General features: G+C 34.7%; 1 protein-coding gene across 9 annotated transcripts in view; it reads right to left on the reverse strand.

Moving 5' to 3' along the window:
• The window catches only part of HMBOX1 (homeobox containing 1), a 189,804-nt gene that overhangs the window by 106,856 nt on the left and 57,935 nt on the right, over nt 1-25,013 (reverse strand). For all 9 annotated transcript variants that reach the window (XM_032332292.1, XM_032332289.1, XM_032332291.1 and 6 more), the window contains exon 2: nt 6,855-6,934. In XM_032332292.1, coding sequence (XP_032188183.1) covers nt 6,855-6,877 — 23 coding nt within the window. In that variant the 5' untranslated portion in view covers nt 6,878-6,934. The remainder of the gene's footprint in view (nt 1-6,854; nt 6,935-25,013) is intronic.

Genomic DNA, 25,013 nt, shown 5'->3' on the forward strand with positions numbered 1-25,013 from the left:
CTGCTCAGATTTTTCCCACCACAGATTAGTCTTCCCTGTTCTAAAAATTTATATAAAGGGAATTCCTATGTACTCTTTTCACTCAGTATAAAGTTTTTGAGATTCACTTCCGATGTTGTGTGTATTTGTAGTTTGTTCCATTTTATTACTGAGTACTACTTCATTATAGGAATATACTACATATTTGTTTATTCATCCTATTTTAGACACATGGACTGTTTCCAGTCATTAGCTATTCTAAATGTTTTGGCTATGGGGCACCTGGATGGCTCAGTCAGTTAAACATCTGACTCTTGGTTTTGGCTCAGGTCATGATCTCATGGGTTGTGGGGTTAAGTCCCATGTCAGTCTCCAGGTTCAACGAGTCTGCTTGAAGATTCTCTCCCTCTGCCCCTCTCACAGCACATGAACTTGTACTCTAACTCAAACTAATAAATAAATCTTTAAATTCTTTGCCCATTACAATTATACTTTACTACTTGTTAGCTTAATACATCCCCCTCCCTAATATGTCATCTAGTTGGGAGAGAAGAGAAAACTGCACCCAGAGTAACTCATTTATTTTTTTCTCCTGACCCATTTCAAAAGAAGAATACACCTGGCTTAACATAAATGATCTATTATTAAAATGCTATGCAGTGCTGGTAATGTTCCGTGTTCTATGTTAGTTAGTTATATTACACTGGTATATTCATTGTGAACATCCACCAAGCACTGACTACTGATTTGTACGTTTTTCAGAAGGTATATTAGGCTTAAATAAAGTTTGTTGTAAAAGCTATGTGAACATTTTCCAAGGGGCTTATAAGAGACAATCTTTAGCCATTTGTCTGCTCTATCAGTGCTTAGTAATATACTAAATCCAAATCCTAGGAACTTCTCTTTAAAAGCAGATGCTAAATGACAAAAACAAATGGAAACATATTACATGCTCATGGACTGTGAGAACCAACACTGTTAAAATGTCCTTACTGCCCAAAGCATTCTACAGATTTAATGCAATCCCTAATAAAACAGTGACAGCATTTTTCACAAAACTAGAAACAAATAATCCTAAAATTTGTGTGGAACCATGAAAGACTCAAATAGCCAAAACAATCTTGAAAAAGAAGAACCAAACTAGAAGTATTTTAACCCCAGACTTCAAGATACACTACAAATCACCAGTAATCAAAACAGTACAGTACTGGCACAGAAATAAACAAGAGATCAACAGAGCAGAATAAAAAGCCCAGAAATAAACCCATGATTATGTGGTCAATTAATCTTTGACAAAAGAGACAAGAATATGCAATAGGAAAAAAATTGCTTCAACAAATGGTGTTGGGAAAACTGAACAACTTTACATGCAAAAGAGTGAAACTGGACCACTTTCTTACACCAGACACAAAAGTAAACTCAAAATGGATTAAGGACCTAAATGTGAGACCTGAAACCATAAAAGTCATGAAAGAGAGCACAGACAGTAGTGTCTCTGACATTGGCCGTAACAACATCTTTCTGGATATATCTCCTAAGTTAGAGGAAACAAAAGCAAAAATAAAAAATTGGGACTACATCATAATAAAAAGCTTCTGCACAGCAAAAGAAACAAAACTAAAAGATAACCTACTAAATGGGAGAAGAGATTTGCAAATGATATACCCTATAAAGGGTCAGTATCCAAAAGAGATAAATAATTTACATAATTTAATAACAAAACCCCCAAATAATCCAATTTAAACATGGGCAGAGGACCTGAACATACATTTTTCTAAAGAAGACATACAGATGGCCAACAGACACATCACTCATCACCATGGAAATGCAAACCAAAACTATAATGAGATGTCACTTCACACCTATCAGAATGGCTAACATCAAAAATACAAGAAACAAGAAGTATTGGTGAGGATGTGGAGAAAAAGGAATCTGTGTGCACTATTGGTGAGAATGCAAACTGGTACAGCCACAGTGGAAAATAGTATGGAGGTTCCTCAAAAAATTAAAAATAGAACTACCCTATAATTCAGTAATTCCACTACTGGGTATTTACCCAAAGAAAATGAAAACACTAATTCCAAAAGATAGATGTAGCCCTATGTTTACTGCAGCATTATTTACAATAGTCAAATTATGGAAGAAGCCCAAGCATCCACTGTTAGATGAGTAGATAAAGAAGATGTGGTATATATATATATATATATATATATATATATATAGAGAGAGAGAGAGAGAGAGAGAGAGAGAAAGAGGAATATTAGTGATTAAAATAATGAAATCTTGCCATTTGTAACCACATCTATAGAACTAGAGTATAACACTAAGTGAAAAAAGTCAGAGAAAGAAAAATACCATAATTTCACTCACGTGGAATTTAAGGAACAAAACAAATGCACAAAGAACAAAAGAGACGAACAAAAAAACAGACTCGACTATAGAGAATAAACTGCCAGAGGGGAGGTGGGTAAGGGATGGGTGAAATAGATGGAAGGGGATTAAGAGCACACAGCATGATGAGCACTAAGTAGCATATAGAATTGGTGAATCACTATATTGTATATATGAAACCAATACAACACTGTATGTTAACTATACTGGAATTAATATTAGAAATTAAAAAACAAGGGTACCTTGACGTCGGAGGCAAAGCACTACGGAGCAGCACTCTGATAGCACATGATCCCAGGGTTCCAGGATCAAGCCCCACAGTGGGCTCCCTGCTCAGGGGTTAGTCTGCTTGTCCCCTCTCTCTCTCTCTCTGCCCCTCCCCCTGCTTGTGACACACACACTCTCTCAAATAAATAAATTTTTAAAATCTTTTAAAAAATTAAAAAATAAATACATGTAATTGCCCAATCCCTTTAGTAACTGAAATAATTTACCCCTGAATTTACTGACTTATTAAGTTGAGGTTTCTAAATGTTATTCTTTGCCATTGTGAATAAAGTAGATCTGTCCTTTGCTAACTTCAGTCTTAATGCTTTCAAAATACTTCATAAACTAACCTTAGTTTAAATGAGACTTCATAAATTGTTTCTATCATATGGACAAAAAAAATCAAAGCTGATTTTTTTCCTATTTATTTTCCTGTCCAATTATATCAGAGCAGGTAGTACCTGTATATAATTCCTTAAACCTTTTTCTGTACGGAGCAGCACTCTGATAGCATAAAACTAAAATAAATTTTATATGAATTTAACCTGTTATTGAAAAGTACCATCCTAAGCTTGTATTATAACTATCAAAACTAATGATTCCACAGTATCTGGAACAAGTTGGTATTTTATGTCATTTCAGATTCACCATGGGAAACACTTTTATTTCAAAAGCCCTAAAAGGAGATAACAGAACATATGTATTATTTTTTCTGCCTAAGAGTGTCTCACTGTTTCCAACTACATGTTCTTGGTATTGCCACTAGTAATATCCCACCTTCTGGCCAAAAAGATGGGTACACAAAGAAGCCAAGCCTTGCCCTCCTTAAAATATTTAGGTTAGATCAGGAGGAAAATGGATAGTCACTATAACCATGCTCAGTTGCAGAAAGATATTAGTCTGACAGGTTCCTCACCACCTGAAAGAAGTGACTTTTTAGGAGAATAAAGCAGACGTGGTAGGAAATGCAGAACAAAGGAGGAAGCAAAAACAAATAAAGGAGAAAGCTCTGCAGTGTTCATACTCTGTTCTAATAATTCCTGAGTCCCTGCCACATCTTTGTCCTTCTTGCTATGTTATGTAAGAGCATAAATTTCCCCTTATGCTACACTTGTTTAAATTGGATATTTGTGCCTTGCACCAAGAGAGGTCCCTAGTACAAAGATGTATCTAATGTAAAAAGATCTACAATTGCTAAGATGGAATGTATGATCACTACAGAGTAGCCATAATGACCAGGATCAAATCATGCATACGATGTTGAATGTACTATATTTCACTCAGAAAATGCCAAGATTAGAAGTTTTCTTGGATATCAAGAATAGTATCTCCATGTGTATTAACATAAACAAAGGTACAGCCTCTCATTTCTACACTTTGTTTCTCATAACTTACCTAGTTTAAGCATGTAATCCTGAAATTATGGCAGTAAATGACATACAAAGGTCATCTAAGTCCATGATACCAGCAATTCTTTTATAACAGAAAAAGATAACATGTAAAAACCGAATTAATTTTCTTATATAGCACAAGAACTGTTCACAGGATAAAGAACGTCTTTCACTTTAAATCACTAATCTGAATGCAGACTCAGGCCAACAATAATTGAAAATGATGTGAGAAGAATTTTGACACTGCAGTAACACAGCCAATGTTTAAAGCATAAAAGAACAATTAAATTCAGGAATTATGGCTCAGTTCATAAACTGATATTCCAAAAGACCATACTATCGGACCATAGTAGTAAACCTATTTTATTTTATTTTATTTTTATTTTATTTTTTATTTTTTATTTTTTTAAAAGATTTTATTTATTTGACAGAGAGAGATCACAAGTAGGCAGAGAGGCAGGCAGAGAGAGAGAGAGGAGGAAGCAGGCTCCCTGCTGAGCAGAGAGCCCGATGCAGGACTCGATCCCAGGACCCTGAGATCATGACCTAAGCCGAAGCCAGCGGCTTAACCCACTGAGCCACCCAGGTGCCCCGTAAACCTATTTTATAATCAATTTTATCCCTACTTGGATTTGTACCTAAACCCTTCTTAGATCGGCATCTGGTCCAGAACACTTACTTAAACTAAATTTTACAACCATATAGAGCAAAGAAGGTTAAAGCATTTACATATAATTAATCTTGAAATTACCTGTGCAAAAATGACATTACTACCTTACTTGTAAAGCATTAATAGTTACTAAGATCTTATTAAAATAACTGCGTTTAGCATTTTCTTCAGCTTGATTCTCTTTGCTATCTTTTTATCTAGAATGACTAGGCAACATATGACCTACTCGTAAGTTAGTTTTGTTTCACATATTTGGTATTTACTGCATGATGATTTAACGCATTCTAGAGTTAATCATAATATTCATCAACTAAAGATGTACTCGGGCTCTTCTTACTATTTATAGCACATTAACCTCTTTCACAATTATTATTACCATCAAAGGAGTGGGAGTCTTAAAGCTTAAAAATGATAAGAAGTGAGAATAAGTAAGAAATGAAGATTTACTGGGGACTGAGCTCAACAGTATGATAAGATGATTCTGTAATTCAAGCCAATAGGAGAACTGATTAAAACAAAAGAATAGGGGTTATAACTACAAATGATAATATAAGATGTTCTTTTCATAATAAAAAGACTGAGAAAAATGAGATTATATTCCAATGTGCCAATCACACTTTATAACAGTTATTTTTAAATTAACACTGATAAAGACTGAAATTTTCTTCTTGTAGCCACCTTACACATGTTCAGGAAAAAAAAAATCCAAGTCAAAATTTGCAAGTTTATAGAGAGAAATTTAAAGTAGGTGTGCAATCAGAAAACTGGACGCCATTTAGAGAAAAAGTCATTCATTCAACTAACATTTACTGAATATACCCTATGTGTCAGACCATGTACTTGGCAAAAAGGGACAGATCAGGCAAAAACTCCTGGCCTCATGACGCTTACATTCTAATGGCCATTAAAAACAGCCATTAGCAAGTGCATCATTAAAAAAAAAAAAAGGGAAACTAAGGCCCAAAGCATGCAGTGCCTTGCCATTTCCCAAGGATATAGCTATTTAGTAGAAACTCAGGCTACAGTTCACATCACCTGGGCCTAATTCCAGAGACTTTCTGATATATGCTAGTCAGTGAGAGAGGAAAAAAAAAATTTTTTTTTTTGAGAGAGAAAAAGACTTTAACTAAAAACCCAAATAATAAAGAAAATCTATGTTAACATCTACTTACTAGATTATAGAACTGTCAAACAAAATGGAAGGAATTTAATTGAAACATAGCACCAAATTTCAGAAAATACTTATGCTAAAGGCACTCTGCATTAGACTCTAAAGATGCACTTAATGAGCTAATAGATACTTTATCTTCTCTAATATCTGAAATTCCCGGAATACTTTTATTCAGGGGCCTATTTAATATGAACTAGTGGTTACAGTTCATATCCTAGCACAAAAACTCTCAACATAATACCACCATCTCCATTTGTATTTTTTGCCTGATTCCAAAGAAAGGCTACCAATGACATTAGCTAATAGGCTTAACTACATTATTATCTCCAGGAGGTAAAGGAAAATGGCCAAGGTGCTTAGGAGTTTGCACACAAAGGCAGGGTTAGGGTAACATGCTTCTAATATTCTGCCTGTCACAAGGAATCTAACAGTAGCTAGCCATCTATTCTGTAAGCTTCTTTTTTCTTTTCTTTCTTTCTTTCTTTTTTTTTTTTTAGAAGCTTCTTCTTTCTTTAAAGATTTTATTTATTCTATTTGAGAAAGAAAGAGAGTGAGCATGAGCAGAGATGGGGGATGGGCAAGCAGAGAGAGAAGCAGACTCCCCACTGAGTGGAGAGCCTGACTGGGGCTCAATTGGGCTCCATCCCAGGACCCTGGGATCATGACCTCAGCTGAAAGCAGATGCTTAACCATCTGAGCCACCCAGGTGTCCCTATGCTGTAAGTTTCTAACCTATTAATAAGAAGTTTGACATAATTAATAGTTTTATGTTAGAACTGAATGTCAGACATCAAAGTTGAAAAAAAATGGTAAAAGAGAAAGTTCATAGATTTGAAAATTTGTTCCTTTCCACTGTGATTATGAAAAAATTCTTTCTACTCTATGAATCCCTGCTGTCATTTTTTGCATTGTAATCATAATGATTTCTTCACTGTATTAAAAACAATTGGGAAGATAAAAATTAAGAAATGGACGAGATACTTACACCACTGGAAAGGAACTGAGCATACTTTACATGAGGTGAACCAATATCCTTCCTAGAGATGATCAGCTTTATTAACCATTCTGTAGAATAAAGACAGAAAAATTCAGAAATATTCATTAATCAAATGTTGATTAAAAATTTTAATTATATAACTAAAAGATATTAACAGTCAACATCAGCTAGCCATGTTTTTAAAATTACCTTGTACTTTTAAGATGAAATCTTGGCTTGAAGCAAAATTTAAAAAATAAAAAAATATTGATAGCTTTCACAATTATTCACTTGGAAAAAGTAATAAAATCACACTCCTGATTTAAAAAATATTGATAGCTTTCACAATTATTCACTTGGAAAAAGTAATAAAATCACACTCCTGATATTTAATGTTATCAGACATCACCCAGGGAAAAAGATATAAATGTGATGGAATGTATATATTACTGAGACATTTGAGAAAACTGTTTGATAATAGTTAACAGTGCACTTATGCAGCACCCTATAAGCAAAAAAACCCACCACAAAATGACTACAGCTAAAAGTCTTAACTGTGGGGTAAATTCTGGGGTCTAGTTCCAAGTATAGTGTACTTAATATCTTAAGTAACTTAATTTCTCTAAGTCCTAATTTCTGCATCTATAAAATAGGGATGATCAATAACTACTTCAAAGAGCTACAAGAAGTTAAAACATTTTTTTTAAATGGTGATGAAAGCACTTCACAGGCTATCAAGAAGCAGGGACTATTATTACCAATTTAAAAGGGAGATTAGTGTCCATGTTACTTTAGATTACTGAGCACAGTGTAAGTTAATAATAGAGTGAGTCCAGTACTTCTGTCTTCTGATTAGTATTCTACTACTTTATTCACCATTCAGACCCTATGACCCCTTTCAATTCAGACATAGATTTTAACAAAAAAATGAAATCTACTACTCACAGCTTAGGAGCTGAAGATCATGTATTACTTACTGAACTTATTAGCAGTTTCAAACCACAATCTATAGAAGCAACAATTTCCATTATTTCCAAGTTAAGATTATAAATTACACAAAAGTTAAAAATGTTGATGTCAAAACTCTCACATTAAAATACACATTCAGCACTGAATTATATTAAGCAAGACCAAAGTGTCTAACAGTGACTAATGATATATGCGAAATGTACAGGGTAAAGTTAGAAACCTTTCACATTTGCATATCCTAAATTGTAGCTTTAATGAAGTTCCTGTTGTAGTTAATTTTCTTGCTGACTTAAGAAATACCTGTCCTAAAAAAAGGTAGATAAAATGTACAAGGAAAATCTACTGAAAGTGTTGCTGATTCCGAAAATATCAAAACTAAACCACAAAACTGACTTCTGGCCAATATAAATTTCTCATTCTTGCTCAAATTCAGTTAAAACATATAAATATCTACTTGCCCTGATATAGGCGCAAACTCATAATAAGAGTAAGATATGGTCCCAGTAGTGTAGGAGCATATTAAACTATAGAAGAAGGTCAAATAAAAATTACACACACATACCTCTATAATAAAATGCATAATGTGATAAAACTGAAAATACAAGGTTTATGAGAGTAACAATTTAGAGATTAATTTGGGCTACAGAGAACTGGGAAGACTTCTTAAAGTGAGATCTCAGCTGTTATCTGAAGATCAGAATAAGACTTCCACCAAACCAAGGTGTGAAGGAAGGTGAGAATCAGTGGAAGAAAAGATTCCAGGGAGAAGGAACAGTTAAAGGAGACCATGAGGTATGTTTAGGGATTAAGTATACCAACGTGGCCAGCCTTTTACATATGTGCATGAGAAATACATGGGCTAGAAAGGGAAGACTTCCACAATATGTGGAAGACTGATAAATGCTTCATAGTAATCCTGGCCTTTATTCTGCAAATGTGAGGACTATGGTACAACTGAATCAGACAATCTAGGAAGTAAATTACCAAAACCTTCATTTTACAGGTGAGGAAACTGAGATTCAGTCACTGATACAGACTTGTATAACTGCAAATCACTGAGTTTATGTTATTTACATTATGGATATAAAAAGACTTAAATATTCAACAGAACTAAAATATTCTAAGGACAGAAGAGCAAGCAAGTAAGGTGGTGCTATGAATTCTCTACTCTCGGGCTCAAAGTCACAAAGCCTTACTGCATAGGAGACACATTTTTTTTTTAATTGACAGATTTTTTTAAAAAATTGTTTCAAAAATGAGTTTAATAAATATAAAACTTACTTAAATGAGTTTTAAATAAAAATTAAAAATCACAGCCATTAGAAAGGCCATTATCAGGGGTGCCTGCGTGGCTTAGTTAGGTAAGCATCTCTTGGTTTCGACTCAAGTCATGATCTCAGGGTCCTGAGAACAAGCCCTGCATCAGACTTCCTATTCCTCTGCAGCCCCCATCCCCACACATGTGTGCTCTCTCTGTCAAATAAATAAATACATCTTAAAAAGGTGGGGGGGGAGGCATTAAAAAAAAAAAAAAGAAAATAACAAGTATTGTGGAGAAAATGAAACCTTCCTGTGTTGCTGGTGAGAATGTAAAATAGTGAAGCCATTATGGAAAACAATATTGAGGTTTCTCAAAAAATTAAAAATAGAAATACCTTATAATCCAGTAATTCCACAACTGGGTATATACCAATGAAAATGTAAACAGAAACCCGAAAATATGTATGCACCCCTATATTTATTGCAGCATTACTTACAATAGCCAAAATATGGAAGCAACCTAAGCGTCCACTGACAGATGAATGGATAAAGATGTAGCATATATTTGAATGCAATATTACTCAGCCATAAAGAAGAATGGGATCTGGGATCACAAGGATGGACCCTGAGGATCAGACATTAATCAGATTGAGAAAGATAAACACCATACGATTTCACTCATAAATGGACTCTAAAAAATAAAGAAACAAAAAGCAGAATCAGACCTATAAATACAGAAAATACACTGATGGTTGCCAGAGGGAAGGGAGGTGGGGGGATGAATAAAATGGGTAAAGAAAAAAGTAGGAGATACAGGCTCCCTGTTATGGAATAAATAAGTCATAGGAATAAATGGTACAGCATGTGGGATATAGTCAGTGATACTGCAAAAGCATTGTGTGGAGAGAGATGGTAGCTACACTTGTGGTGAGTGCAGTGTAACATTTAGAGATGCTGAATCACTATGTTGTACACCTGAAACTAATGAATATTGTGTGTCAACTATTAAAAAAAAAAAAAAAGACCTAAAAAAAATAAAAGAAATTGGAACTTAAAAAAAAAAAAAAAGCAAGCACCCAGCTCTAAAAAGCAAGTAACCTATAAAGGTTAAAAAATCAGCTCCTCATTGGCCTCTTCATTTTTTGTACTTTAAAGAGAGGGGTGCCTGGGTAGTGTAGTCTGGTAAGTGTCTGACTCTTGATTTAGGCTCAGGTTGTGATCTCAAGGTCATGAAATCAAGCCCCCCACCTCTCAGGCTCTGTGCCTGTGGGGAGTCTGCTGGAGATTCTCTCCCTTACCCACTACTGCTGTCTCCCCTGGCATGCATGCTCTTTCTCTCTAAAATAAACAAATCTTTAAAAAAATAATTTAAAAAATAGAGTTAAGGAACATTCACAGAGGACAGAGATAAAAGAATCCTGTGCCAACCAAGCTTACATTTTGATACATGGAAAAAAACTGCAAATATGCAAAAATTCAGAGTACATTTTCTCAGGCACCCCAGTTAAGAAACATAACCAAGAAAGGGCTCTAACTAAGAAAAAACAAACCAGAAAAAGAGATGTGGTAACAGGGAAGATGAAAAAGAAGAGTAATATTGTAACCAATGAAACTTTCAGTTTATATTATATAATACACAGTTAAATAATAACCAAATGTCTAGGAAGAGACAACATATATGATAAAAACTCTTGAAACAAAAGAATGTATCATAAAAACATTTCAATACATTTCTAAACTATTCAAAGTAAAAGAGTTGCAAACAGGTGAGTTGAAGGTAGGCAGAAGTAAAAATACTTCCAAGATCTCATGAGGAAGAAGAGGATAAGGGGAAAAAGGAAGAGAGGCAGAAAATAAAAGTATTCTAAAGGTCTCATCTCTTCAAGGTCAAGAAGCCAACAGAGAAAGCAATTAGCATCTTTGGGGGGAAAAGAATATTTTGTTTTCAGATTACTGCAAAGAAACATGTATCAGTCAAGGTTTAATTTTAAGGTCAAAAGTACTTACCAGGATAAAGAAAAATGTTATACAATTATAAAATACACAGTTTATGATTAAATTGTAAGAGTTAAAAAACTGTATATACCAAACAACATAGCAGGCAATAAAGTAAAACTTATTAGAACTTTAATAAATTTATTTTTAAAAATACAAATATACTGAGTAATTTCAGCATACCTTCTAGAACAGATAAATATAGGTGGAAAGAAGAAAATAACACATTTAATTATATTATTAATAAATATGATTTTTAAAAGATACCTTATAATCCTCTAACAAAAAAGAGGTATTTTTTCCTAAGTTTATCACCATGACTGATCCTAAACATGGTCATAATGAAAGTTTTAAGTTATTTCAGAGATATATACCTCAAAAATTAAGAAAAAAAATTACAACAATTTCTTTCTGTAAAAACTGTGAGATGACACTTGATAATATTTGGATCAAATAGGAAATCAAAAGGGAAATTATGCTTTATGTATAAGCTATGACAAAAAATAGAATAAAAATAATTAAAACCCATGTGATCCAGCAAAATTTATATTTACAAGTAAATTTATGGCTCTAAGAATTTTAATTTTTTTTAAAGGCAAGGGAGAAAAACACTCTGTAAAAAAGAAATAAGAGAAGAAACAAAATAAACTAGTTTATCAAACTAAACTAGGAAAAAACTAGTTATTTTGATAAACTAGTTTGTTTATCAAAATAAACTAGGAAGGGAGAACCTGGGTGATTCAGTCAGTTAAGCAGCTGCCTTCAGCTCAGGTCATGATCCCAGGGCCCTAGGATGGAGCCCTGCACTGGGTTCCCTGCTTGGCAGGAAGCCTGCTTCTTCCTCTCCCCCTCCCCTGCTTGTGTTCCCTCTTTCCCTATGTCTTTCTCTCTATCAAATAAATAAATAAAATCTTTTTTAAAAATTAAAAAAAAATAATAAACTAGGAAGAAGAATCTAAGAGATATTTAAAATTAACCTAACATAAAAAAGTATAGAGGACATAAATAAATCTAAAAAGCACCCCTTTGAATGATGATGAAATAATCACTCAGTCTAGTGAGTGGGTTAAACAAGGTGTGGAAAGAGACTCACAAGATTCAGAATAAAAGAGAAAACCGTAAGCATAGGAGATAACTAAGAAAACAAGACAAAACTAAAAAAAAAAAAATAAAAAAAAATAACACACACACAAATGCAATTGCGTGCCAGAATTTGAAAACCTAAAAGAGAAGATGATTTCCCAGTAAAATAGAAAATATCAAAATTAACCCAAGAGAAATGAATTCTTGAGTAGAACCAAACACCATAAATTAAAGATAATTAAAAACCTACTATAGAAAAAGATACCAAGACAAGCTGGGTTCTCTGTAGATTCTTAATCTTTAAAAAAAAATTTTTTTTTCTACTAATATCAAACCATAGAAAAATACAAAAAATGTTCCAAGCCATTTTTAGGTCAAAACAACACAAAGCTAAATCTAATAAAGGTACTAGTGCATAAAATATACCCATAAACCGATTTCACTTAAAAGTATAATTCTGAATTTAAAAAAAAAATGTAGACAACAGAGTCCAGCCACATGTGAAAAATAATATCCTACTATAATTATTGCAGAAATATGACAGTGGTCCCTTTATAATCAACATAATCCAAGACATCAACAAATTCAGGAGAAAAAAAATCATATCATTTTATCAATTGATGCTGAAAAGGCATTTGATAAAATTCAGCAACCATTTTTAACAAAAGCTCTATGGGAAAAAATAGAAAAAAAATAAGCATTTTTGAAAAAAGAACAGTAGCAAGTACCATATGCAGCAAAACACTATAACCATTTCAAATAAAACTAAGGTTGCATGGACACAATAAATACATACATACAGTGTACATATACGTGTGTTTATGTATATACCTATATTAAGAACTTGCTTCTGTATGGAAATCTGATGAACTGCGGAAGAGAACCAACAACAGTGGTTACTTTGAGTACAGGGTAGAAACTGAGAAGATCAGAGAAAGGGTAGGAAGGAAAGTGTACACAGGAAACTTTTTTTATTATTTTAATCATATGAATGTTATTACTCATTCAATAAATCAAATTAATAAAATGAGGGGTTAGAACAGGAAGCCCAGGGACGCCTGGGTGGCTCAGTGGGTTAAGCCTCTGCCTTCGGCTCAGGTCATGATCTCAGGGTCCTTGGATCGGGCCCTGCATCGGGCTCTCTGCTCAGCAGGGAGCCTGCTTCCCTCCTCTCTCTGCCTGCTTCTCTGTCTACTTGTGATCCTCTCTCTCTGTCAAATAAATAAATAAAATATTTAAAAAAAAAAAAAAAAGAAAGAAAGAAAGAACAGGAAGCCCAGGTGTGCCTGGGTGGCTCACTCACTGAAGTGTCTGCCTTCAGCTCAAGATCCCAGAGTTCCGGAATCAAGTCCCACAGAGGGCTCTCTGCTCAGTGGAGAGCCTGCTTTTCCCTCTGCCCATTACTCTGCTCATACTCGCTCACTCTCTCTCTCATTCTCAAATAAATAAATAAAATCTTAAAAAAAAAAAAATAATAGGAAGTCCACTAATTCCTTTAAAATAAACACTGACTTGAAGATTATAGCAACTAATTAAGATACAAAAATGAATTAACTAGCATAAATATCAGAATGAAAGAGAAAAATAACTTTTTGCTAATGACCTGATGGAATACCTAGAAAATGCAGACAATTCCAGTAAAAGAAAACTGAAATTAATAAAAATAAATTATCAAGAATACAATACAGTTAAAATAAATAATAAATAATTTTCCCTAGTTTAGAGAGAAATACCTACAAAAATAATGGGAAAAATATTTCATTCATAGTACTTTGCCCCAATGACTGTATAGAGAAATAACCCCAAAAGATTTGTTCTTTAATTTTTATAGGATCTTAAAGTTATAAAGCAGAAAGTCCAAGAACTACCCAGAAAAAAGAGAAAACCAAAAGTGGACTTCACTGACCATGTTTCAGAATACAGTCAAAAGACACTAATTAAGGGGCGCCTGGGTGGCTCAGTTGGTTAAGCGTCTGCCTTCGGCTCAGGTCATGATCCCGGGATCCTGGGATCAAGCCCTCCTCAGCGGGGAGCCTGCTTCTCCCTCTCCCTCTGCCTGCAGCTCCCCTGCCTGTGTGCTTTCTCTTTCTCTGTCAAATTAATAAGTAAAAATCTTAAAAAGAAAAAAAAGACAATAATCAAATCAACATGGCATTGGCTTAGGAATAGAAACAGATGAGAGGAACAGAATAAAGAACTTAAATACAGATTCTAGCACATATGAAAAATGTACAAGTCAGAAGTTAAATTCTATTTCTGCAGGAAAGGATAATTTTTTTTTAAATTATCAACACAAAACTGGCTGTCATCTAGCAAAAAAAACACCACAGATCTTTATCTTACATTTTTTTTTAAGATTTTATTTATTTATTTGACAGACAGAGATCACAAGTAGGCAGAGAGGCAGGCAGAGAGAGAGAGAGAGAGGAGGAAGCAGGCTGCCCGCTGAGCAGAAAGCCCGATGTGGGGCTCAATCCCAGGACCCTGAGATCACGACCCGTGCCAAACGCTTTTTTAACCCACTGAGCCACACAGGTGCCCCTCTTACATTCTTTATTTAAAAAATAAACTCTAGGCAGTTTAAAGAAGGACAAACAAAAGAAATAAACCATAGCAATACATTCTACAACATAATTTATAAGATGACAAGTATTCTAAACAATCTTAACAAAGAGGAGAAACTTGAAAAGAGACATAAAAGTTTAGTTTCCTAGACATAATAAGTGAAAAAAAGCATAAACAAACTCAGAAATTAAACCAGAAAAAATATTTGACATGTAGAAAGAGAGCAGACTCAAGTTGTCAAGTTTATAAAAAATACTCAAACTTACTAAAAGCAAAATAATAATTATGTGGTTTAACAATGAGATTATCACTTTAGCAAAAATGTAAAAGACTGATTAATACCTTCTCAAAAGGGTACTGTTTTATTTCATTATCTAAGTGAATTATTCTATCCTTTTCAAAGGAATCTAGCACCATGTATAAAATTTAAAGTACATATACCTTTAACCTAGTAGTCCAATTCCTGGTAATCTAGCATATAGAAATAAAAGAAATCATACCTAATATGTACAAAGATGCTTACTGTCACTTATTTTCTAAATTCTTAGTCTTCACAAACAGAGATGTTTCAATCAATATAGGAATGGCTGAATACATTACGATTTACTCTGATCAATTAACACAATGCAATCATTAAAAAGAATAAATTAGTTTTATTAGGTACCTTGGTGGTGGATTTGCACATTTGTTGAGAAAAAAAAACCCAAAATGCAATCAAATGAGTATTATATGACCAGGTTTTTCAAAAAAACACAATAAAAAAAACCCCTTTGGATGTGTAGGTCTTATGTCAGGGGTAGAGCTATATGCATACATATAACACATATGTAAGTACCTGAGCACAGAGAGAAAAACAGGTAGTCATCAGGTCACGGAGCTGGGGTTAAGGACAGAAACGTGTATTTGGAATATGGTCAGGAAGGATAAATAATCTATACAATAGATATACATATACACACATTTATGCAATAAAATTATAAAAATTCCTACTATCAGAAAGGGACTCAATTATCAAATGATTAATTTAGGGTTGTCAAAATCCTACACAAAGGCTGAACAATAAAGAAGCCTACTGTCAGCATTGTTGACCACTGAGGAAAAAGATAATCCAGAAAATCCATTAGGAATAAAAGCCTGTAGATCCTGTATAATGCACAGGTAGTAAGAAAGCTTTTTTTTTTACATAAAAAGTAGTAAAGGAAAAGATTAAATTCTTTGTCTTTTTTTCTAAAGAAAAGATGAATTTCAAAAGAACTACGATAGTCTGCCTCCCACCCCAAACTCCTTTTTCTCTTCCATCCAAACACCATGCAGTTTCTTCATACATCTTTGTACTTTATGATAAATTCCCAGCAGAGAATCTGTTATGACAAAAAGTATATACATTTTAAGTTATGATACATTTGTCAAATTGCCTCCCAAAGAGGAAATAATTCATACTCTCACCTTCAGGAGGTGCTTAATTGTGAATCCAGTATATCACTGGTGATATACAATTGAATTTATGCTGTGCAGTTCAGCATCTATCTGTTTCATTCAATAAGAGTAAACACAGGAAGGACAGAATATTTAAATCAAGGAAGAAAGACATAAACAAGTAGTATAAGGCTTTACGAAAAGGGAAGCATAAGAGAAGGTGAAGAGTTAGCTATCGTACAAGCAGTAAGCAAACCATCAAAAGGAGAGGAAACAGTGGACAGTACAAACATCAATTAGTAACCCCTTGTGTCCGTATTTGGATACTAAAAAAGAATTCTCAGAAGTTTAAAAAAAACCATTACAGAGCTCCTCTTATTGCTCATTCAGCACCTCACACAGACCCCAGTGTTACCATTTAAACTATTTAAAATAAAGTAAGAATGTGTTAAAATAAGAGGTACACAGCTTCATGATCCTGTAAGTTAGATGCTATTAGTATTTTCAAATTACAGACTGTGAATTCACAGAATTTACAGAAGTGAACCCTCTTCCTGACTAGATACACATCAAGACATATACACATACACAAATACATAACTAAACATAAGGGCTGCCTGGTTGGTGCAGTCAGTTAAGCATCCAGCTCTTGGTTTCAGCTCAGGTCACGATCTCAGGGTCATGGAGTGGAGCCCGGTGTCAGGCTCCATTCTCAGCATGGAGTCTGCTTGAGATTCTCTTTCCCTCTCCTCCTGCTCCTCTCACTCATGTTCTCTCTCTCTCAAATAAATAAATAAATACTTTTTTTAAAAAAGAGAGAGATCAGGGACGCCTGGGTGGCTCAGTTGGTTAAGCAGCTGCCTTCGGCTCAGGTCATGATCCCAGCGTCCTGGGATCGAGTCCCACATCGGGCTCCTTGCTCAGCAGGGAGCCTGCTTCTCCCTCTGCCTCTGCCTGCCATTCTGTCTACCTGTGCTCGGTCTCTCCCCCCCCACCCCGATAAATAAATAAAAAATCTTAAAAAAAAAAAAAAAAAGAGAGAGATCAATAAACAATACATGAAGGTAAAAAGGGTCTTAAAAAACTCCATTAGAAAAAATAAAGTGAATATCCCTTCCCCTTTTGTCCAAAGATAAATACTATTAAGTTTCCTGTGAATCTATATAAAGATAAAAATTAAGAAATAAATATACATAGACCTCCATATGGCTACCATACAATTCCTTTCCCTAATGGTGGTTTTAAAAAACTTTTTTATTATGAAAATTTGCAAATATGTACAAGGGCAGTTAGAACACAGTAATAAATGCTTAAGTGCCTATCACCCAGCTTGAATAATTAAGAAGGGAGGGGAGCTGTTAATTGTTTTAAAGCAAATTCCAGCCATCTTAATCATTGTAACATGTAATTCTTAGCAAGCCTGAATATCTGGTTTCTACATTCAGGAGTAGATTAGATATAGAAATTTAGAAAGTGGTCCGGAGTGTATAAAAAGCTTTACCACAGAAAAAATGATAGCTCCCTGAAAAGAACAAAATGAAATACATGAAAACAACTATTTATACATCATACATCTAACACTAGCTTTTCAAAAAGTTAAAATCATATTTAGGGGCCTTTGTTTTGTTTAAACACAAAAGACAGGAAAGTATGTGATACACTCGTTTTTAATTTTTTTTAAGATTTTATTTATTTGATAGACAGAGATCACAAGCAGGCAGAGGGGCAGGCGGGGCGGGGGGGAAGCAGGCTTCCTGCTGAGCTGAGAGCCTGACGCGGGGCTCAATCCCAGGACCCTGAGATCATGACCTGAGCCGAAGGCAGAGGCTTAAACCACTGAGCCACCCAGGTACCCTGATACACTCATTTTTAAAAGGTGAAATGGTTAAAAGTTTACATTTTAGGAAGTAATCAGAAAGTGTTTCATTTATGTCAAACATTTTCCCCTGGACAATGCTACATAAATGAGGCCTTACTACATTTAGCTATGATTTGAGAGGCACACGCAGAGTTCTGCAGTGTAAAATGCTTGGTGATATAAGGAAAACAGAACCACAGATATTACAAATTTTTACAAGCGCATCTAGATGAGAATATTAATTTCTTAAATAATGCCTCCAAGTAGTTAAAAACTGTAAATAACAACTATTACCACTATTTAATGTATACTTCCATGGGCCAGACACTCACTGGATAAGTGCTTTACACATACAAACTCATTTAATCTCACAATCCCTGAGGTAGGGAATTAAGTCAAGACACTACTTATCCACTGTCAATCAGCTAATGGACCTTTCCTTTTCTTATTAGAATTATAACTATATATGTACTTACATCAGGCTTCATCTTTCTGTAAATATAATTTTAGGGATACAATTTATAATTTTTCTGGGGCAATTTTTAATTGTGATAGGTACTATGCAACAAGCTGAGCAAAAGATACACCATTAAAAATCTAATATTTACATCAAGTTTTACTCATTATGATTCATGATTAAAGGATATCTCATATTATGGAGATTTTTATTCCAAAATAATTATTACATTTACTACTTGTCAAAATTTTAAAGACCTATAGACTCATGTAGCTTCTCCTACATCTCCAGTAACATGGAAATTTAATGGAAGAGTTTTGCTGATAAAGATCTTCCTTTTATAGACTCTAAATGGTTTCTTATAACTTCAACCCACTCGTCTGGCTGAATCAATACAGACTAAATTTCTTCTTTTCTCTTTCACAAGGCAGCTTTTATCTGCATAATCTTGCAAAGAGTCTCCATGCTAAATATTCCCAGTCCTGATTCCAATTTGACATGGTTTCTTCATTTGTCATGATCCCGAATGTCTTCTCTTAAAAAGTGTCTCCCCAAATTCAACACAATACTTCTGCAAAGAACCTAATCAGAGCAGAATACAGGGAACTATTAGTTTTCTTGTCCTAGACCTAAAGTTATATTACTTTCTCTTAGTACATATAAAAAAGTTGTATTACTTTTCTATATGTACTAAATTTACAGACCAGTTTTTTTGCACATTCATTCAAGAGGCAGTGATTAAACATCCATGATGGTAACTGAACCAGGCCTCTTTTTATCCCAGACTTCCCTTCCCTAAAGTTGGCTTTTTTTAAAAAGCAAAAACAATTTCACTTTTCCTTTCTTTTTCTTCTAAGCAAATATTAATCTTCAGTGTATCATATACTTATATTGTCTATTATCTATGTCACTATCGTCCATTATCTATACCTGCCCTAGTATCTGGAACATAATAGGCACTACAATATTTGTTGAACTAATTCATGAATAGATAGGAGAGAGTGGAACATTCCTGTTTTTTTTTTTTTAAGATTTTATTTATTTATTTGCCAGAGAGAGAGAGAGCGAGCACAGGCAGGCCGAGTGGCAGCAGAGGCAGAGGGAGAAGCAGGCTCCCCGCTGAACAAGGAGCCCGATGTGGGACTCGATCCCAGTACGATGGGATCATGACCTGAGCCAAAGGCAGCCGCTTAACCAACTGAGCCATCCAGGCGTCCCTGGAACATTCCTGTTTTTTACGGCCTATAGAAAGGAATCTCTCAGCTACTATACTTCATCGTTGGATGATCTTGAAGCTTTATCAATAAACACAATTAATCAGAGGAACCATATGACTGCCACATATCCTCTAGAATTTACTGTGGTGGTCAAATAAAGGAGTTATAGGTTTTGATTACTTTAAGATATGTGGTGTACTCCCTACTATTTTTCCATTCCCCAAAGTATTCCCTACTTTTTTTCCATTCAAAAATAATGGTATAACCTGAAAATAAAAATAGACATTTCTCTATTATTAATAGAAGGTCACTAGTAAACTCTATAGAACTGTGCTGTGAAATGTTAGGAAATACTTATCCTTAAGTAAGAGGCTGAGCCAACATCTCTGCCTTTATATATAGCCTCAAATGTACTTGACTCCAATCATGACCACCTTTATACCTGTGTCGGTTTAGACGCCACTTTCTTGTGGCTTTTATATATGAAAAAATTGTAGTTTCAGATTTTTATAATTTATTTAAGTTCAAAATATATGAAGTGGCTACTGTTTATATCATCCTATTTTGCATTCCCTACTATAGAAGCCTCAGGGTGCTTGACTCTCATGGGGTTCTTACAGTTAAGTAACACTGTGACCCTACTTCATTCTTATTGAATTGCAGTACCAATACATTGTAGCAGACAGCATTTCCTCTCCACATCAGTTTAGAACAGTTGTTCTCAAACTGTGCTATGCATCAGAATTAAATACAGAATCCTTAGCCAACTCTGGACCTACTGAATCCAAATAATTGGGTGTAGGAATCCATGAACACTTTTCTTCCTTAAAGATTTCATTTATTTATTTATTTAGGAGACAAAGAGGGGCAGAGTGTGGGCAAGTGGAGGGGAGGGGCCGGGGGGAGAGAGAGAGAGAGAGAGTCTCAAGCAGACTCCACGCTGAGTGTGGAGCCTTACACAGGGATCAGTCCCACAACCTTGAGATCCTGACTTGACCCCAAACTGAATCAGATGTTTAACAGACTTAGCCACCTAGGCACCATTCCATGAAAACTCTTAAACAGCTCCTGAGGTAATGCTACTTGGAAACTACTGGTTTAGAGAATAAGAAAGAACTCTACTAATATGGCAATGCCACAGCTGGTGCATGAAAGGTAATGTCTACGTATGAAGACAATTTTGAGAGTAATGTTACCCAAAATGTTTCCTATTATTGCCCATATCAATCAATACTCTAAGCTGAATACCTAAAATAAACTTAAATATTAAAAATAAAAGAAATTTGGGGTGCCTAGGTGGCTCAGTGGGTTAAAGCCTCTCCCTTCCACTCAGGTCATGATCCCAGGGTCATGGGATTGAGCCCTGCATTGGGCTCTCTGCTCAGCAGGGAGCCTGCCGCCCCCTCTCTCTCTACCTGCCTCTCTGCCTACTTGTGATCTCTGTCTGTCAAATAAATAAATAAAATCTCAAAAAAAAACCCTAAATTAAATTAATTGAAGGTAACACTGACAGAATTCTCATTCAACTGCAACAGGAAAATTTAATTTGGAGGTAGAGGCTATCATCATTACAAAAAACTTTTAAAGTCTGTGTTACTATATTCAAAAACAGAACTATCCCCTGGATTAACATACACAAATAAATTCCACTGACATATATTTAGAATATTTTGATGTTAAAATATAACAATTTACTCACAGAACCAATCCACATGCCTTGATCCATGGCTCAAGCATTCATACAGCTTTGAAGCCTCTATTTTCTTCTGCAGGCAGAGTATATAATATACTGATAAATAACTTCTAGAACAAAAACTTGTGATTCTGCACTTCTGAAAGATCTAATATTTTCTTCCTGTTTTTCATTTCCCTATCCTAGCAGTTTCCCAATGCTTAAAAAATGAAATAATTATACAACTGGATAAGAGATTTCATTAAGCTATATTAAGATAAATCATAAAATCTTAGATTAAGCTAGAATAGATGTTAACAGTGTATTCCAATCACCTCTGTTTACAGATTTAAAAAAAAAAAAATCTGAAAATAGGAGCCAGAAACATCGACTCCCAAGTTAGTGCTCACACTAGTTTACCAATAAGTAAAAGCAAAAATTCCAGTTAGTTCCAGAAATGCAAGCTCTTTATAAATGCATGAAATCTGAAGGCTTTGTTGAGTTCAGAATTGTTATAAATATGCTAACAGAAGCTGTCCACAGTTGGCTCTGGGCAAGTATTTATTGGTGAGGGATTAATACAATTTAACATATTTTGAGAAACAACGTAACAAAAGATATGAGATAATTGTTTGGTACCCACTTTTCCCTACAGGCACTTCTTGTTATGTGTCAATCATTTTATGCATAAAGAGCACCTCAAGTCATACAGTACCTTGTATTCACTCATTTATGTTTTCAACAAATATTTACTGAGCATCTATTATATGTGAGAAATTATACTGGGAAATACAGCAATGAAGTAAACAAAGTCCCTGTTCACATACAGTTTACATTCTTGTGGTGAAAGGCAAAAAAAAAAAAAAAAAAAAATTTAAAAGGTAAAATATACAGTATTTAGATCATGGTAGGTAAAACAGAGAAGAATAAAGCTGAGAAAGCATTTAGGGATTGTGGGTGGAGGCATTAAAACTTTAAGTAGGGTGCTCAGAGAAAGCCTCAGTGATAAAGCTAAAACAGAGTAAAGATTTGAAAGACATTAGGAAGCAAGCCATGTAGATAAAGGGGAGAAAGCATTCAAGATCAAGATCTCGAGGCAGAAACCGTCTACCGTGTTTAAAGAATACCACTGAGGACTCTAGCCACTGTGGTAGGACTCTAGCCTCTACCACTGAGGACAATAGAACATGAAATCAGAAAAGTGGGAGCTACTAGGAAGGCCAGGTCAAACAGGAACCTATGGTTGAAAATTTCTATTAAAAATACTAAATACTGGGGTGCCTGGGTGGCTCAGTGGGTTAAGCCGCTGCCTTCAGCTCAGGTCATGATCTCGGGGTCCTGGGATCGAGTCCCGCGTCGGGCTCTCTGCTCAACAGGGAGCCTGCTTCTCTTTCTCTCTCTCTCTCTCTCTCTCTCTCTCTGCCTGCCTCTCTGTCTACTTGAGATCTCTCTGTCAAATAAATAAATAAATAAATCTTTAAAAAAAATACTAAATACTGTCTTGGCTAGGTAGAATTTAAATCAATAGCTTTACTAGGGATGACCCAATTTAATAGGAAATTTATCATGAATTGGTAATGATAGAATTTCTGATAATATCAACAACAGGTTAATAGAAATGTTATTCTGGGGCATTCCCAGCATCCATTAAATTGACTTCAGAGCAACATCAACTACTCATATGACTAGCTCTGAAGCATCCTCTTGTCCATTTACTAGGAGGTGAGTGCTAAAAGGAGGATACAAAGGTAGAGGATGAGGGAATTCATATCCTCTCCCTTGCAAGAGAAGCAGAGAATGCTTTACCTTCTACATCTCAGGAGAATATGCTAATACATAATTCAAAATAAGGAGGTGGCCAATCAGATAATGTTTTACCACTGAAGTTGAAATCAAATAAATTCCAAGGAGCCAACTTACACTTTATCCCCAAACTTATAACACTGTAGGCATCCCAAGGACAGCTGTACTTTCTTTTATTCTCTGCATTCCTAACAATCTACTACAGTTATTTTCAAGCCTCACATTTTGTACTGCCTGACTGCACAGACATAAAAAAGCATCTCAAGTCATGAGAAAAGGCTCTCTACCCAAGTTAGGGAGCCCATGGCTTTTCTCGTATTCATCTTTAAAATCCTGGGGGTGCAGATATCATCACATTTTCTCTTTCTTTTGTTCCTTTATGTTCCCCCTGACCTGACCATTCCTAGCAAGATCACAAATTCTACTCCACAACCATAATGGCTTATCTCAATTTTATTTGCTGTAATATAGTCTCTATATATTTCAGATCCCTTATTCTGAGTTATTTTCCTCAGATATCTACTAACAAACTCATGAGTTCTCTAACTATAAGGACAATTATAAAGTGTAATGTACCATACAAAATACAGTATTAATATTTTAAAATTGTTTACTATATCTAGCAAATACTACTAGCTCTCAAAAAGCACTCTCTGTACTATGGATTTATATCTAATAATAAGTAGCAAGAAATGTTCAATCTTTGGAATAATTTCCAAACTCAAATCAGTTTTAAATTCTTTCATATTATGTCTGACCAGCATTTTAAAATGTGCTAAATCTGTATCCCATGATCTTTACTACTTTTTTTTATATGAGTTAACATATAAACAAAAGAAAAGGTTTAAAAATATCTATCAAGCACATTCATATTAAAGACAATCTCTACAAAGGGCAGAGAATGATTCAGCCTTAAAATTCTGATTTACACTTTATGCCATATCCCCAAATATTAAGCATTAATAACTTCAACATATATTTGATAGGTTGTCATTTTAAATTGGAATTTATAGCTTGAAAAATCTACTCTTTATACAGTGAACTGAAACAAAACACAAGCATATGCTAAACCAATGGTTTAATTATCCCTTTTAGCAGGCTCTTTTATCTGTAACTTTCTCTATCTTACTCGAAACCTTCTCTTCTGCTATATTGATGCCATGGTTTCCAACTGTCCTCCTTACCTCCATTCTTTTCCATGTGACACACCATTAACAAAACAGTCTTTCTAAAATTTAAGACTGGGAGTATAACAGAATAAACAAAGAATAAGGGACCTGGAGGAAGATGTTTGAAATCTCAGCTTCTACCACTTGTTAGCAGTTTGATGTTGTACAAATGTCTTAATCTCACTAAGCACTAGTTTCCTCCTCTGTGAATCGTGAGCAGTGATTTCTGAATAGTGACCTGAAGGGGTCACTATGAGGACTAAAATACCATTAAAATGGCTCCTGAATTAGGCACCCAGCAATGTTAGCTCTCTTGCTCCTTTGTAGATATGAACCATCAATCTTTCAAAAAGGTTACTGTAACCTAAGGGAAACTAACTTAAGAAGACTATCAGAAAAACTATGCAATGGCTTGTATTGAGAATAGTGGCTTTCTAGTAGGGAAGCTTATTTGGAAAACTAAACTATAAGAAAATAGTTTCACGAGTATGCAGAAATCGAGAATAGCTCTCAGCCAAGAACTGTTTGGACATGGCTTGCTTTTCCCCAGTAACTGCAAGGACTCATTGTCCCAAGTTCCCCCCCACCACCACCACCAAATTCAATTTTTTATAGTGCCTCTAACTAACTTTCTAATTACCCTAATTATGAGTATAAGACCTTGGCCATTTGAGAAAAAGCATCAATGGCAGTAGTTTCCAACC

Source organism: Mustela erminea, chromosome 2 (assembly GCF_009829155.1).
Source record: "Mustela erminea isolate mMusErm1 chromosome 2, mMusErm1.Pri, whole genome shotgun sequence".
NCBI lineage: Eukaryota > Metazoa > Chordata > Mammalia > Carnivora > Mustelidae > Mustela > Mustela erminea.